This window comes from Achroia grisella, unplaced genomic scaffold (genome assembly GCF_030625045.1).
Source record: "Achroia grisella isolate CSIRO2021 unplaced genomic scaffold, CSIRO_AGI_Agris_v1 utg856, whole genome shotgun sequence".
NCBI classification, from domain to species: domain Eukaryota; kingdom Metazoa; phylum Arthropoda; class Insecta; order Lepidoptera; family Pyralidae; genus Achroia; species Achroia grisella.
This window is the reverse complement of record NW_026713045.1, coordinates 3,301,056-3,319,278: the sequence shown is the minus strand read 5'-3', so window position 1 is coordinate 3,319,278 and position 18,223 is coordinate 3,301,056. Positions and strand designations below refer to the sequence as shown.

The following is an 18,223-nucleotide window of genomic DNA, read 5'->3' as shown; positions in this document are numbered from 1 at the left end:
TATGAGATGACTTTTATCTACTTATTTGGTATTGGTATTTGTATATATAATTTTTCTAATATTAACTTGTGGTAGATTTCCATTTTAGTGTTATTAGATGATGGAAGAGAAAAATACAAATGTTGACATTTATCACTGCTATATCTGTATGGTCAATACATACGTTTTGAGTGAGTTATAAGTAACTTATTGATTGAATTTTCAATATAAAAGGAACTTTATGGATGGATTATAAAATAAAATTAGCGTTCGCAAATCGCTCAATCTGACTTAACTGCTGTATGATAAATTATTTTCATAATTTCCTACCAAAATGCCAGCTAATAAGCCCTGGGCCCATCACACCATAACTAGACCAGAAGCCGCGCCGTTAATCGACGGTTACTCGTTCATAAGTGTCGGCTAATGTTATTTTAATACAGCCGTTCTTTCGAACGTGCAATTTGGCCGAAAAAACCCATTTGCCCACTCACTGTGTGTGGCTTAATGCTAAACTAATTATTGTCGTGCCTTTGCCTTTTTAGTCAGGTTTTGAGTTATAAAAAAACGCCACTCGATTCGTTTGTTTTGACAATGTTATATGTTGATGAATTTCAATCACTTGTTCGAGATAAAGGTGGTAAAGGCGAGACTACATCAGAAGCTGAGTTAATTTTTTATTAAGGTCGATATTTTAAATAATTATAAGTAGGATTTATTATTTTGTAACTACATTTAGGTTTCAATTATTTTACTAGCAGGAATGTTAAGAAGATGCTCAATCGAAGATACTAATTGCATAAGCTACAATCAAAACCAAATTTACTCAAATGATATATTTATGTTATCATTCCTAATTTTCTAATGAAAATTAATGGTATTTTTTATTATTTCAGACGCATACGTACTTATATTAAAAAAATAATTTGTAAACAAAAGTTATGTAATAAAATACCAAGTTTAACTTGCGATTTATTTAATATATAAGGTACTGATATTTGGGTAGACTAAATTAATGCCTATATTATGGCTTAAATCAATGCGGTGTAGCCTAAGCCTTAAGCCTTAGGTCTTAAACCAATTGACTAATGATTGAGGTACCTAAACCAGAAAAAAGTTCATGAATAATTCTTCATTTATTTAATGTGTTTGTAGAATTGGCAATGATAAAGTGTGTGTAATGAAATGATAATAAAAATAAATATTTCGCATTCAATGTTTTTTTTGCGTGTTAAAAAATATAACAATTGCAGGAGAATTACTTCTTTGGAAGTGGTCACTAATTCTATACCAATTATATATCTAATTTGTTCTAGGTATATTGGCTGTAAGCAATTTTATTTGAGTGAGAGAAAATGTATAAAGAAAAAGGTCAGAGAAGTGTGTATGACTCCATATTAGAATTTATATAATTAGGGCAGCTGGCGTGTAGTTGAATATTTGTTATAGGTAACTTTTCAATTATGTAATATGACTATCTATTTATTCCAATACTCTATATATATAACTCAAAGGTGACTGACATAGTGATCTATCAACGCACAACCCAAACCACTGGACGGATCCGGCTGAAATTTGCATGCAGATAGATGTTATGACGAAGGCATTCGCTAAATAAATTCTGATAAATTCCACCCCTAAAAACCCCCCTAAAATTAACGCGAGCGAAGCCGCGGGCAAAAGCTAGTCTTGTATAAACTGCTACATATAGTACGGATTAATAGAACGGATTAAATTTTTATATAAATTCGTACAGCTTATTAGTCTTAAAAAGATAGAGAGACACATAGACAGATACGCACTTTGCGTTCATATCTTAGCAATTAGTGAGGATATGAGTTGAAAAAATTGGATGATATAAATAGAATAATACCGATTTGAAGAGCATTCAACATATTATATTTTTTATAAAAATAAAATTTTGCTATGATGTATTGTACTGTACAAAAACCTATATATATATATATTGATTGATTCTACTCTTACATCTTTCAAACTACGCTGCGTATTTTAATATGGTTTTCATAATGATTTCTAGAAATTCCTCCAGATGATTTATGTTAGTATTATATAATAAGTGCGTAAACAGCAATTATAATATAAATAATATTGCTAAAAAGATATTCAACGTGTGTCCGCATATGGAACCTGATGTGAAATCCATGTTCATATCTCCTGTAAAAGTTAGAAAATACACAATAAATATGCCAACGTTTGGGACATTCAGAGAGGCATTATTATGAATAGCCGTTAATATTCACACGTGTGTGTAAACTGTCACCCTTTTACATTTTATTATTATGGCTAGAATATAATTGACGGCTAATTTGAATGTAATAATAGGATCGAAACGGACCTCAAATCATTTGATGCGCTCAGTGCGGCCCATAAATTGATTTTTATTATAGATCCCCGTTGCACGAGGATAGAAGGGGTACCTTGATTGTTATTTAGTTGGTGTCGTTTGGTAAGTGGGGGTAATCATTCATGGCTTCGAACTATTCAATTATTTTATGATTAATAAAAGTGACAGTTTCAAGCGTCCGAAATATACTTACCTTTGTACTAGTAGCTAGTAAGTGGAAAATAGGCATATATTCGTGCTTTGAAATGTATACATTTATGCGTTGTATGCATTTTTATATGTGTCAATATATATAATAATAATAAAGATATTAGGTATCATTAACTTTTACAAATAATTGATTATTCAAAACAAGGTTATATCTATGTTAACTATACTTAGATATATATAAGAATATCACGACTCGATGATTGTTCAGGATAAACTTGAAAGTTAAGCAATTTCAATGAAATTTGTAATTTGGGCGGGGTAATTAAAAAGGTATAAAATATTTCATTATTTTATAACACAAGTGGCATTAAATGATATTGCGATGTTTAGGGTTTTCTATAGAATAAAGGGTTGTAATTATTTTTTAGTTTAGGTTTAGATTCTAAAAGTATTTAATAGGCTATGTATTGTATTATATATATGTGTGTATTATATAAATTAAACTTGATAGATAATGGTAAGAGTATAGCAGATGAATAGCGGGTCAGTTAGTACGTACTGCAAAAAAACAGGCATTATTATAGGAAGCACTCTCTTAATTTACCTTGATGTTCGTTAATTAACAACACTCAATAATAATACCTGGCTAATAAAAAGTATTCTAGGAAGACAATCGTAAGATAACCATCAACTAGTGACAACGCGTGTTTGTGCAGGCTGCCTACCAAATCGCATTTTAATTAGTCAGATAAGATATGTCATTAGCGAGCAAATTACGCGCGAAGCTGTTTGTTTTATTTTTTTCTTATCTGCTAATGTTGTGTCTTGTTCGCCAAATTACCGGAACATACTAATTGTGTAGTTACTCTGCTCGAGCTTAGGAAAAATATAGGTTAAGAATGAAAGGTACACGAAATATAACTTTTTCAAATGTACTTAAAATGCTTTTTATGTTTTGTGTGATTTAGAAACATTATACTATATATGTAATTGGTCGCTCTATTCGAACACACAAATGTTGTACAGCGAACACTGCCCTATGTTAAAGGACTTGATGACTTTAAGCTTTTCTTATAGTATAAAAATAATGTGTCTACATTAGTTTTGGTACTAATGTAGACACATTATTTTTTAGTTTAAAAAAAAAGTATGAGTAAAGAAGTAGATTTTGTTTTATTTTAAATTTAATTTTAAATTTTATAATCACTACATACAACATAATATAATAGATACTAATAATATTATTGATTAAATGATTAATTTAGTTTTACAAGTAAACGTTGGTCTATCGAACTTTGCGGTGATAAGCTGGGTCCGAGATAGACAGAACCTCTATCTCTATCAATCTGATAATCTCATTTCTAAGATGAGATTATCAGATTTCAGTCGAGATCATCAGGTCGCCAGCTAAAGTGTGTTTAGGTTACAAGTTGATTGACATACAAATTTGAAATATATAAACTAAGAGGCGAAAATACGCATATAATAATAATAATTTACCAGTAATGGTAAAAATACCCACAATCCGAATAAGAGAAATACTATTAAATTGTTTGAGATAAATTGAAAACTATAAAATTACTGATAAGATATAGTTAATAGCACTATGTAGGTCTTTTAGATAAGACTTAGCTTTGTAAATACGTAAATAACAATTTGTAACATTATAATGAAGTATAAGGAAAATGTCCATATACCTACAAGCATTTGTTCAACTTAGGTATATAAATGACGAGGAACACGAAGAAAGTAAGCAACACTTAAATTTAATTGTAGTGTATTAAAAAAAATTCTAGAATGAAACTTTTACAGTTAGTATTCGATAATTATATAACCGTAAGAAGTCTGTTAATAAGACCAAGTCAAGAACAATGCGACGAGAAATTAATAAATATAACATTTTTATTTTTTGTTCCGTTATTATTACAACAATACAATTAAATAATATTATTGTTGTTTATAAAATTCTCGCATTGAAAAAGAATGCAACATATGAAACGTTGCATTCTTTTTTTCACAACTAATTCGAGTTTTTCTTTATTGTTAAAATTAATTATATTGATTTCGCCAAATAGGGAATTGTAAAATTATTAATTAGTGTGAAATTATTTCTACGATTTTTGAATTAATAAAGATGTTTATAAATTGTAATTATAAATAAGTTTTTCGCTATTATATTAAATTGTATAAAATCATAATGTGACTGGAGTATGTTTTTGATATAATAACTGATAACAGTCTCTAATAGATAGAGATGGCTTACAATTGCCTCATTCGTACTTCATTCATTACGAATCGGTAAGTACGATTAAAATAGCTGCGTTATTGTATGAATGTGATTAATTTGCTTTTGATTAATGGGATTAACCGACAATAGAAAAGTGCAATCAAGCGTTGCACCATGAATGTGTATGAGCTAAATTGTATTGTCAGACCACTCATTAATAGATGTTCTGTATGGTGTATATTAAAAAATACATTGGTATTTGATTAAGCTTGTTAGTCTACTGTTGGGTAAAATGTATTGCCACTAAAAACGTTTTCTGTATATCTACATAATAGATCATATCTAGGTAATTACAAAATACAAAGAGTATTTTGTATTTTAAACTTATAGAAATTGCTTTGATAATTTAAAATAATATTTAGATATTAAATTTATCTATATAATAGATAAGAAATAAGAATACTTGAAAATTAAAAAAGATATTTCTTTTTATAGTAACCATACACTATTGTATAGTATGAAGAAGAAGAGAATTTTTTTTGCAAAACATTAGTTTTATTTCAAGTTTTCCTTCTCTTGATTTTATTACTTTGCTTATGAACCCGCCGTTTAAAATTGTATTTATTAAATATTTTTTGTTATAACATTCTTAGCTATGTTTTTCAATAGCTATTAATAATATCTACTCTTCATACACCATAGCTATAGCTATATAATAGATGTATAGAATAAAATTATAACTGTAGTCTATAAGAATCAATAGTTTCAATAATTATGTGTATTAATTTATATATTTGTTATGCAAACGCATTATTATATATATTCCGATCGCCGTACCACTAATGTTAAACGGCCTTGCTTTGACTTCCACAATACAGGCAAACTGTAGATACACTGTAAGTATAGTTAGTAACTGTTCCGATACATAGAATTATTCTTATTATAATTTATTATTAATATTTGTGGCCGTAGATTTTAGATGATCGTGGGTTCGATTTCTCGCATGGTACAAAAATCTGCAGTCATGAGTATGAGTTTTTGTATCAGTTTTAGGTGTTTTATTATGTAGGTATTTACAAAAAAAAGTATCTATGTATTTCTATCTCGTACCTACCCATAACACAAGCTCTGTTTATGTTCAGATTAGATGGCGCTGTGTAAATTGTACAAGGATATCATTTTTATTTGTAAAAAAATTAAAAAATTCTGCTTAAAGAATATGGGTCAAAAATATGTAAAGTTCTAAAAGGAGTTCTGTAGCCAAAATTTACACATACCCTACATTACATTTACCGCTACTTAATTTTATTACGCTAAAAATAATGATTTACGGTGATTAAAAAATAAGTCGTGTCTCAATATTACCATCTAGTGGGCGCCAAACGAAACCGTTTCAGATAAAGCAACGTTTCTTGAAAATCGTAAAAATCCTTCATTAGCTGTTATCTACGACAAGTAGGACGGGAGTAGCCCACGATGCACCGGTGTGACGACGTTATTTTACGGCTTTCCGTACAAAACGTTTTGATACTTTTCTTTTTAATTTTTTTTTCGTCTGTGGGGCCGCGCGTGCGCCCTAATGGGTCCCCGTGATAACTCTCACTTTTAAATCCTTTTATTTCCATGTCACCCCGTAAAACAACATGCTACGAGTACAGTAAACAATCAGCTTTATAGCGATACCAATAATGTTGAACTTCGCTCGTTCGCTTCACGTACTTTAAATTCCTAAAATATAAGTCATTTGTAAAGTTATCAGCACTTTATTTAGAGGTAACATTTCTGGGTATTAAAGGTTTGTTTTTAATTCTGTACGCTTGTTTATGAAGATAGTTGGGATTCTTAGAATTTTTAAGCATCGATTTATTGCCTACTTCGTGGCATGTCAACGCAGGACAGGTTATCCTACTCGTGACGCAACGCTGACATGTTGTCTCGTGTTTAATATATTGTCTGATAAGTAATTTATTGCAAATAACAGATAAGTGCGTGAAGGAATATCTACCTATCAATTTTATTTAAAAATAATGGAGAGATATATTAGAGTTTCTATAGTTTAAGAAATTCAGGATGGTCGTCAATCACTTAAGTGCTAGGATAGTTTGCCTGTCTAAAGTAGATTTATTTACAGCCTTTGAGATATTCTTCTAGTATTAAGGATCTAGTATAGTTCTTTTTTAGTAGTAATCTAGCATTAGTTCTCTTTATTAAGAAAGGTTCTTATTATATTTTAGAATTCTTCTTATGTTTGTTTTTACAAAATGTACCAAAACACGATAGTTATTTTAATTCCTTATAACAATGTTCCACCATTTTTTGGTAACGGGAATTAGTGACTATTACTAGCAATTTATCTGCTTATGTGGATATCCATGCGGTACTTCCAGAAAACCATCGTGTGGTTCCTGGTGTATTCGTCAAGTTGAGCTAACTAACTTAATTTCATGCTCATCCTGTCATCCTTCACCACACCGTACATGCACTGTTAGTTAGCACAGGCGGCTGTAATATACCATTATTACCTATTGAAAAAAATAATATTCCCTTGTTGCCCTACGATTAATAGAATTCAATGAATGAGTATATATTTCCTTTTTATACTCATTACGTATGTAAACTAAATTACTAAAAAGTATATTTTTAAATCACGTTTTCTACTTGTAAGTAGATGCGGATATTGCAAGTTAATGAAGAAATGTATTTCTTCATTAACTTGCGATATCCGTTAAGCATTTACAATAACGAACCTGTGGCGATTATATTAAAATTGCCAGACACTTTATAACTTTTACAACATATTATAACAATATAAGAAAGTTACATTTCATATCCAATATCCTAGTCCCACACGCCTAGATAATTATGCACACATCTGCATAATAACTGACATTATTGCTTCAGTACATCTACACCTATATTTACGCCTTTCTATAAACTTCATTTATTATTACGCCCCTATAGAAACGTATCAAAAAGGGAATTTTTTACTCGGAACTCCATATTAAACCATTATAAAAAGACACATTAGACTGTTTATACATTAACACTTTGTAATAACTCGCTGCATGGGTCTAATAAGAATGGTTTCGATGGATAACGCAAGTAAAATGTGTAAGTATTATCATAAATGAAAGTTTTTCTAACGATGCGTTTTAATTATAACGTGTTCACTTCAAACCCGGATACGGTTTTATTACATAACCCTAATAATTGAATTGTTATTGTAATGGTACATTGAACTTGTACTTATATTGTTTTTTATTTTTACATTTAGTTTCATGAAGTTTTATTACTCGATACTTAATCTCTTCGATTAATCTGAATAATGAGTAGGAAAGAAATCATATTTTCCTGACACGAATAGTGTTACTACCTAAAACTCTAGACCCTGGAATCTTAGCCTCATAATTAGATTATGTATATTCTTATGTAGCGCGACTTTAACAACATTACATATTTCAAAATTAGTGTTTTGCTGCAGTTTTTTAATTATACTGCATATAGCATAATTATACAGCATTGTACATATATCCTTATTAAAATTCAAACGTATAGGGTTATAAAGAGTGTTGGAAGATAATTGCCAAATTAATTTATTTATTTTAGAATTATTATAAACTTGGCAATTATCATATATATCATAAATAATATAAAAATGCGTCTTCTAGTCCCAACCTAGCAGAGTTTACACCCAGACTGATACAAACAATCGCAATCATGAACATAAAAGTTTGTATCGTGCAAGGAACCGAACTCGGGACCATCCGAAGTAAGCTGTGTACTAAACCGCTAGACCAGCCAGACCGCCAATAGAGGAATCAAAACGAACAGAGTATTAAGTTAATTATACTCTTTATATATGTGCTTTATAGTTATATATAAATATGTTTTGAACAAAATACAATAACGTAAGTATTTTGTATTAAATTAAATTGAAACGTTATTACTTCTGAATAACAATACTACTCATACACACATGCCCCATATTAAATTATATCGGTTTATTCACAATTATAACTAATAAATTAATACAAATAACGATCGTAATTGGAGTAGTGAGTTTATACACAAAATCGGTATAGCTGGCGCGCCATTGAAATTTATAAGTATTTTATTATGGGCAACACCTGCTCATTGTACAATTATGAATCGTTCTTGTAACTGTCGAGTAAACTGCATATTAATTATATTGTAATGAGACATGCGTTTAGTGTTTGTATAAATTGTAAGTACATCTACATAATTATAAACAGTTCTATCTTGTGTGAATGTCTCATATACTGATGCATTTGTTGAATCTTCCGAATCTATTATATCTTGCACCACGTAATGATGATGATGTTTGTTTTTATAGAAAGAATTTTTGAAAATACTTGGGCGAAATAAGATAAATATTAGTACAAAACTCCATCATTTTCAAATTATAACCATAATAAAAATTTTGGAAATCTAACATATATAGGTTCTTGTCAGTTCTCTGCTCAAACTATTATAGAATTTCGAACTGTCGGTAGAGTTAATTTATCATAAATATTTATAATATACATACATTAATATTTTTATATACCTAAGGTACATTTAATTAAAAAAAAACGTAAGCTATTGAATCCACAAAATTTTGAACATGGGATTATATCAATTCGTTAATAAAACTGTCTAATGATAATTTGTAAGCTAAAATTTTTTGTATTTGCAATATAGCCCGTATATATCTATCTATCTACAATTATAAATAAATATCTCTATATAGAAAGTTGCATCATGTCCTCTTGATCTATAAAAATTCATACTTCTTGCTTCATCTACCATAAAGTAAAACAAGCGTCAAAAGTGCCGGACTATCCTTAAAAAAATGCTCGGCAGTGCTCGACTTGACAGACCATTACTGTGCCCCTGATAAGGATCGACACAAAAAATCTTATATTTTCATTAAATACTACTACAATTAAAAACTAATAGTTCATGCCTCTCTGTCATAATATTATACAATACACGTAATTATGCTTATTAAAATACAGAGCACATCTGAGTATCATATCGCTAGGCTTTAAGATGATTAATATTTATGAATACCTCCAGATAGTACGTTTTTGCGGCTAGTAGAGTTGTGGCAAGGAGGTTGATTGTTAAACGTGTTTAATTGTGAAGAATACCATTAAAATTCTATCCAACTTTATCAATATGACTAGTAACGTTGATATATTTTGTGTTAATTTGAGGACTGAGTAGGTAGGTTTATGCATATTCATATATAATATACCTAATTTTTTTATTAAATCATTTATTGAGATAGTATGATCCATGTATACAATATTCATCATACATGATAATGATACTGTATATGTAAACACTGGAAGCACTTTACCTGATCATATTATAGAGATCATAACGTATTTAGCATTCTGAATCAAGTTCTTTACTGAGGAAATTTCAGTACCAAGTTACAAAGCATGTTTGTCTAGTACATTATTAAGTCTAGATGTCTTGAAATAATTAAATTTAAAAGACAACCAAATATTAATTGTAAATAATAAACTACATTTGTTATACGAGTTCACCTTAAAATGGTTGTTTTTAAGAATAAAGATAACCAATTTGTAATCATATTTTGATCAATTTAATAATATAAATTATATTAAAACTATTTGTACAGATATAAACTACCTGTTTGACTTGGTAGCAAAATGTTCACGTATCTGTTTTATAACAAGATCATTTACAGTCTCTTACAGCATTTTAAAAGTGCCTTTGTAAATAAAATATAGACTGCATTTAATAAAGGCAAATCAGTGCCTAAAGTTATTCAGTATACCTTAATTAAGTTTCATTATTAGCAATAGCCCTAAGGACATCTTAGTTCACTCTAGTAAGACAATTAGGTCAGGTTGAAGTATAGATAGGTCGATATACATGCTACACATATACATACTACAGATTCATTCCAGCTGAATTCGTCACAATTATTTGAAAGTGTTGATTTTATCCTTCACTAGTGCAATTTTTGGGGTATACCATTGTCCATAAACCTAAAAATTGGATATTAAATTATTTGTTTTCAATTGGTAATTCGCCCCATACCTTTTTTAAAAATAGTATATGGTTTATTTTAGAGATTTAAAAAAGCCATAAAATGTAATTCACTAAAACATTCAATTTATTATTAAATTAATATTAAACTATTAGAGAAATAGTTTTGTGGATCTCGAATAATGAAAAATATGTAAGTTTTTTTACATCATCAACACTAATTATGTTTTTACGATTTTTGTATCTATATCAGGCTCTGATGGGGAGTAATTAAATTCGAAATTGGTGAAGGCATGTTAGTACATTTCTTTAGCATTATTTTTAAGTACTTTTATTGGACTGAAAGCAATTTAATGTTATGAAAGTATACCATTAAGATATGCATAAAAGTGCACTTTGTGTTTACCCCTACTTTTGAAACTGTCACAGCTCTCCCATGGTTCACAAGCAATAAAATAAATATACAACATAAAATAAACAATAATTACTTTATGTGAAGTATATTTTAATGTGCGAAATGTATATACTACTTAGCTTCTGTTTAAAAAATATCTATATAGATTACTATGTGTTTTGGATATAATTTCTTTTATTACGATTTTTACTTCCTGTAAGGGAAGTATGTGGGTGCAATAAAATTATGATATATGTTTATCCGTATTGGTTTTGTCTCTACTTAAATAACTTAGATCTGCTTTCACCCAAGCGCGATAGAAATACTTTCAATTGAAATTTTGCCGCAAATATTTACGTTCTACTCTACTCGGTAAAACGAGTACAGAAAACACAATAGAATAAGTTATATTGTTACAGTAAATATAAAGGTATTTATTTCGTTTTCTGAAATTTATTTTGTTGATCCTTTTTGTAATTGAAAAGGGACTTATTGTATAACGATTATTATCTTTCTATTAATTACAGTCGAAATATTTTTTTTGTCGTTTCAGAATCAATAAAAAATACACCAGCTTTATAATTAATAGAGAAATGGTAATTGTTATATAAATCATATATTACAATTATATTCTTTTACTGTATTTTTTATATTTTATGTTAATTTCCTATATATAGAATTAACTTTTAAATATTCGTCATAAAAATGTTATTTTATAAGCGAAATTCATGTTCAGTGCTTCAAATTATACATATGTATATGTAGGTACCTAGTAAAGAGAGTCTGCCTTTTGGTAGACAGATGGTATATTGTGTATGATCGTAAAGAAAAGTCGTGAATAGTCACCATAAATTGATCCACCTGCCTCAATAAGGTATTGAGCTTTTGTATCGAGTTGTTGCAATTCGCCACCGCTTGCCGTAAACCAATTTGTGCCCGGAAGCGTCTAGTTAGGGGTGCGTGACGTCACAAGACTGGTACGTGGAACGCGATGGCCGAGGTAAATAACCTATGGGTGTAGGGTTACCAGACGATATCAATTTCCGAGGATACTAACCTCGTTAGGAAAAAAACTGGTACAGCTAGGATTTTATTATATTAAGAAACATACGAATAGGAAAATTTTAAAACCCAAACCGCTTAACATACGTAGAACTTCATCTTTTTATGGAAACCGTGTCCTACAGTGGGATGGTAGTAGATTATCGGAGATACAATAACGGGGTGAGATGATTGTTCGTCATTACTAATAATCATGATATACAATTATATGTATTGACGATCTGTGTGGTCTAGCGGTCTAGCTCACCGCTTTACGTTCGATGGTCGCGGGTTTCGTTTCCTCGCATGGCACAAACATTTTGTATTCATGAGTACGATTGTTTGTATCAGTCTGGGTGTTTTCTATGTATGTATAATATGTATGTACTTATAAAAAAAAAATATCTATATATTTGTATCAGTCATCTAGTACCCATATCACAAGCTGTGTTGGGTCTAGATGGCGCTGTGTGAATTGTCGTGAAATGAATGATTATTGATGTATAATAATGTGACCCCATTGCTAATAATGATAATCATAAAATGTTCTCCTAGCTTCAATTAGCCGTCAGTAGGTGAGAACCTGGTGACCTGTATAGACCTGACACAGAACATACCTAAATCAGGCACCAGACTTTTAATAACAAATGTACTTATCTTTTAATTACATTTGTAAGAAATGAAATAAAAAAGTATAGGTACTAATCATCAATTTGAATTTCACGTGGTTCTGGAATATATTGCAGTTATTTCCTAGTAAATTCATGAAAATTAAATGAGCATGAAGTCAGGTCAAAGTGAATTAGCTAAGTGACCTGACTTCATGCTCATCTTTCAGAGTCGATTGGTACCTCGTATACCTTTAGCGCAGGAACGATGCGCCATTCAATTATCATCCATAAAAAAATATATCTACTCCTAAACCCAATGGCAATATGTTGTTGAAATGTAACAAAGTAATACAAATCGTGGCCTTCACAATACAAGAATAAGTTGTAATTACTATCCGTAATGTCGTTAAAATAGCAGTAAAACATATATAAAACTTTATTGCATGGTGTCATGAGAATACGGTCTAGCAAATGATTTTAATTGCAACCAACAATGTATGATCGAGCTCAACCATAAAGATTCCTACAATAAGTACATAAATATACGTATACATTACATGAAATCATTGTTGCAAATTAACAGATAGTATTAAACATAGTGGAAGTATTTAAAAATTAGTTAGGAAATCGTCACTTAAAATCTTAATAAGATTTCAAATGTATAACTAATACATAACCCTGGATAATTAACACAGCGCCATCAAGTCCCATGTTAAGCAGAGCTGTGTTATGTGTACTAGATAATTGATATAAATACTTAGATTATTGTAGATACATACATAACATACATAGAAAACACCCAGACCGTTTCAAACAATCATACTCATGAATACAAATGTGTGCACCATGCGAGGAATCGAAGCGACGACCATAGCAAATAAGGTGCTGTACTAAACCGCTAGACTACCGAGGTCGTCATGTGTAGAATAATACATAAAACGGGAAATAGACCAAGGATAGTTTAGATTGGTATCAAAAAGATCAAAAGAGGAAACGAGGGCGACAGAAACACAGGTGGGATGAACGGCCGTAGCTGTATGATATAAGGACCAACATGCAGAAGGAAAGTGTTGGACAGAGGAACATGGAGTCCATTAGAGGAAGCCTATATCTTAGGACAAGCTGACGAACTGACACAGTGAAATAGCAACAAACAAGAACAACATTAACTTGACTATCAGTATAAAGGCTATAAATAAAATAAATAGATTTAGACTTAATTCTTCTATACGTGTATTTGTTATTTAACTGATCCTAAATAGCTGAATTTGGATAAAATATTGTGTTGTGTACAAACACAGGGTCTTCCGATACCTACGAGGATGCAGGTGGGGGCGGACTCCTTTGCCCTGGCATCAACTCCGGAGGCAAAAACCTCCGAGGGACTGGTTTAACAGCCTCTTGTATGCAGGAATTAAAAAAGTATTAACAGTAATAGATACAAGAAATAAAGGAATAAAAATTACACAATATGTACAAGTTAGCTTAAGATCTATTGCCATATTTGGATTATTATTTCAATTTTCTTTGTGAGTTATTCTATGTATACTTTTTGATGTTTTAAGTACAATTGCAGTCGGTAGGTGGCGCTGCTCTTCCGGACAGTATGTCGTCTATCAGGTATCATTATAAATTATCGTCAACTCATTAAACTGACTTGTTATAGATGTTCTAATTTTATATGTTACTGTAATCTTTCAATTACCTAAAATTAATTACATTAATACATACAGTATTTATAAACGAGTTGGGGCGGCGCATTGTCGACAGAGGCCATGATCGACGTTCCGGATTGTATCTGGCGCAAAGGATTTCCCTAGCAATTCAACGTGGAAATGCTGCGAGCGTTATGGGAACCTTTAAGCCGGGTACGATACGGGACAATCATAGCAATTAACTTTTAGGTTTCTTTTTTTTGTGTTTTTTTTTTACTGTAATTGTCTAAAATAATTGAATATTAAAATAGTAATTAAAAATTACAGTGATATCAATCATCAAAGATCTTATGATGTGAATTTGCAAGAAAAGGAACATCTTTTTACAATTTATCGTCTATCTATACCATGTTAGTAATGAACCAAAATAGTGCAGTGATCATGAATGTCTTGCCTTGATCCCATTATTTGGGGTAAACGCAGTATGTCATCTTCTTCCACTGGTACTTATTGGGCGTTATATCAGAGGATACTCACCTTTTATAAATACAATAGAGTTGGTGGTTTCTAAATTTTATCTGAATTTTAAGTTGCATTTTTAGAACAAACTAATCTTTGCTTTTGGTTAAATATTTCAATGTATAAATCACTTTTATTTAAATGAAAATCAGAAATGAAAATCTGAAGCTATGGATAAAATTATACCTAGATAATAAGAAAATAAGTAGCCATAAAAATTTTAATGTAAAGGTTATATTTTTTTATCTAAAATTTATTGTTTGGTAATGTACATATATATAATACGAATAATATAGGTTTATAATACTAATAATGTATCTAACTTTATAATGTAAAAACGCATTCACGCACGAAAGTTACCGATACACAATGGATCATGGAATAAAAATATCATTACTAATACTATAATTACTAACTAAATTATAATTACTACCTTAAACTAACTAAAACTATAATTACTAACTAAATCTGTAGTTTCTACTACTAATCTTAGAAATAGTCCCCTTACTCAAGTCATGGGTGTAATTACTACTCCAACATTGACATCATAAATTATTTTAAGCCTATAAGTAATATGAAAATGCTATATTCAATTTTAATTAATGTAAAGATTAAACTTTAAACTGAATGGTAATGAATACCATATGCAAAGAGGTATTATTGAGATAAAAATAAAATTCAATATTAATATATATGTAATACCTTTTTTTAAATAAATAATATATTTAGTAAATTATAAATTGCCTGTCATGACTTGATCTTGGTATTACATATGTGTATACATTTTTTAAATGAGTTGTTAGTACTTACCATCATTAGCATTCGCGCTGCCGTCGGCTGACCGCTCCGAATCGTCACCACCAACCAAATTCCTTATGCTGAACGAATTTATCTTTCTTGATGTTGTCACTTCCGTGGTTACCCCCGTGACGTCATACCCGCTGTCCGTTCCATTCACTAGTTCCCGGCACATCTGCGCCGCTCCGTTCAAATGCACCGAATCCGGTGGAACAGTTGCGTCTGCTTCCCCACGCCGTGTCGTAAGGTCCATTTTCTAATTGATTACAATCACTGAACAATTTCAAATTTGGAACAGCGTTTTTGTTTACGTTTGACATTTTACTCATACCTTGACAGTTCGATAGTTACGTCAAAAATGGAACGCATTTTAAATTCGAGTCACTGTTATTTATCACCAGTTATTTCTTATGAAGTGCCAGTACAATAACATTGCATAATCCGTTTTGCAATACCAATTAGATACTTCTGAAAATTATATCTTTTTTAATTTGTTTAATTTTAATAGTCCATAATGTAAGTCACTCAATAATTACGTCATCTATATAAATAATAATAGAAATATCCTGTTCCGTCACGGAAGCACGTTGGGTTTACCGTCGGCTTTGCAATATGCGAATTCGCGTCAGTAGCGCTAAAACGCGCAGTAACTCCGCGGTGGCGATAGCGACTGGTCCTCTTACCTCCTCAGCCATGGCACTCGCGCGTCCCTCCCTACGCCTCCGTGGGCGGAGTCACACGCCCATGTCGGCTTCATCGCATAATCATCGTGAATCTCGCGACTTTTTAGTCGTCAATTACGACAAACTCGCGACTTTTTACCCACAATCGATTTGTTTTAATGAGCTGTAATTGCTCATTGATACTCTTACACGTTTGGATCGTAATCTGTTACAAAGTCGTTTATAAGTAACTCAATGCTTTTAAATGGGAATTGTACTGTATAATGCCTACTAATTATGGGAAAAGTATTTCATATAATAGAAAAATAAAATATAGGAAAATATAATTAATGGTAGATAGTCTATTCTGAACTTGATATAAAAAAAATATATATTCGCCGATTTTGTAAATTATTGTGTTTAACATTTACCTTTATTATTTATTAACTGTTTATTGCAGAGTAATAAGGTACAAAATGCGATGTTATCGCTACAGTAATCTCTTCCGGACAATCTTTGGGTAGAGGAGAAAGGTTGTAGGTAGCGCATGAATATATATAATAATAATGTTACAACATTATAATAATACTTAACACAGATTTATACAAATAAACAAAGTTTAAGTGTCTGTTTGTAATTTGAAATTAGCAGCTATTCACTAAATACACAAGAAAGTAGATATATATGGTGTTTACATAAAAAAAATGTCTGTTTTTTCTTGCTAATCTCAGATATGGGTGGACCGATTTTCACGGGATTAGTATTATGAGCAACTTAGGTTGCTTTTTTTTATACTATTTAAAACAAAGTTGTTTTGAACGCGGACCAACTCCCGCAAAATCTTCATCCATTCATCATCTAAGGGCCATGCTCTTGACGGTAGAGCTCTTATCACTTCCGGCGATCGTCCACCATTGACCTTAAATTTTGATATGACATATATATTGTCCTTCATTTATTTCATATAACTATTAATTTACATAAGTCGTTAACATCTATGTTATGGATTTACGTCAAATTCTCCGAAATTGGAACGCAGGAAGTAAACCACGGATGTCACATGATGATGATGTGAGGTCCTTTTTATTAGAGCTTCGCTGCCGGTCAGGGAACTAAATTGAAGAATATTCTTAGGAGCGATGCTTTTTATCTCCTCAGGGACTTTCCTGAGGAGCTAGGAGGAGGAGATGTGTACATTCCAAAGGAGGCGTTTTGTTTATGCAGTAGTGGACAAGCACATACAATGTACTTATATAGTAACATTTCCTCTTCCATTTGGCAAAATCTGTTTGTTGAGAACTGACCTAAGTTTACAAAGTGTTTATTTAATTTACAGTGAGAGTTCTAGTCTGATATGATGAAAATATTGTTTTTATTAAATAGAATTAGTCTATTAAAGTATGGGTTGGGAGTAGGCCGTAATTAGGGCTTTTGAATAATAATCCTGGGTATTTCTGATATTTTTTTTTTTATTAAAAAAATAAATCTGACAGTATTTTAGTACTTCCTGCTTAGTTATTACTTTTAGATATGCCATCTTTAGGTATACGTTACACAGGCCACAGAATGTGAGTTTATATACATATATCTAGAAAATACCATTTACCATGGTAGAGAGCTGCTTTGCTGTCCACTTACTTAAAGATAAAATTCCATCATAACTTTGCTTTTGAGGAATTCTTTTTTTTAACACCACGGTAACCGTTAAATGGGCTGTATGCTTGTTACCTGCACAAGCATACAGCCCATCTGACATTAAACGGTTACAGTGGTGTTGAAGATTGTGGAGAAAGAT

General features: G+C 30.8%; 1 protein-coding gene across 1 annotated transcript in view; it reads right to left on the bottom strand.

Annotated features, from left to right (window-relative positions):
• LOC131852588 (homeobox protein aristaless-like) overlaps nucleotides 1-16,423 on the bottom strand; it is a 73,414-nt gene extending 56,991 nt beyond the window's left edge. The window contains exon 1 of the mRNA XM_059203266.1: nucleotides 15,779-16,423. Within this exon, the coding sequence (XP_059059249.1) occupies nucleotides 15,779-16,019 (241 nt within the window). The 5' untranslated portion in view covers nucleotides 16,020-16,423. The remainder of the gene's footprint in view (nucleotides 1-15,778) is intronic.
• Nucleotides 16,424-18,223: the final 1,800 nt, after the last annotated feature.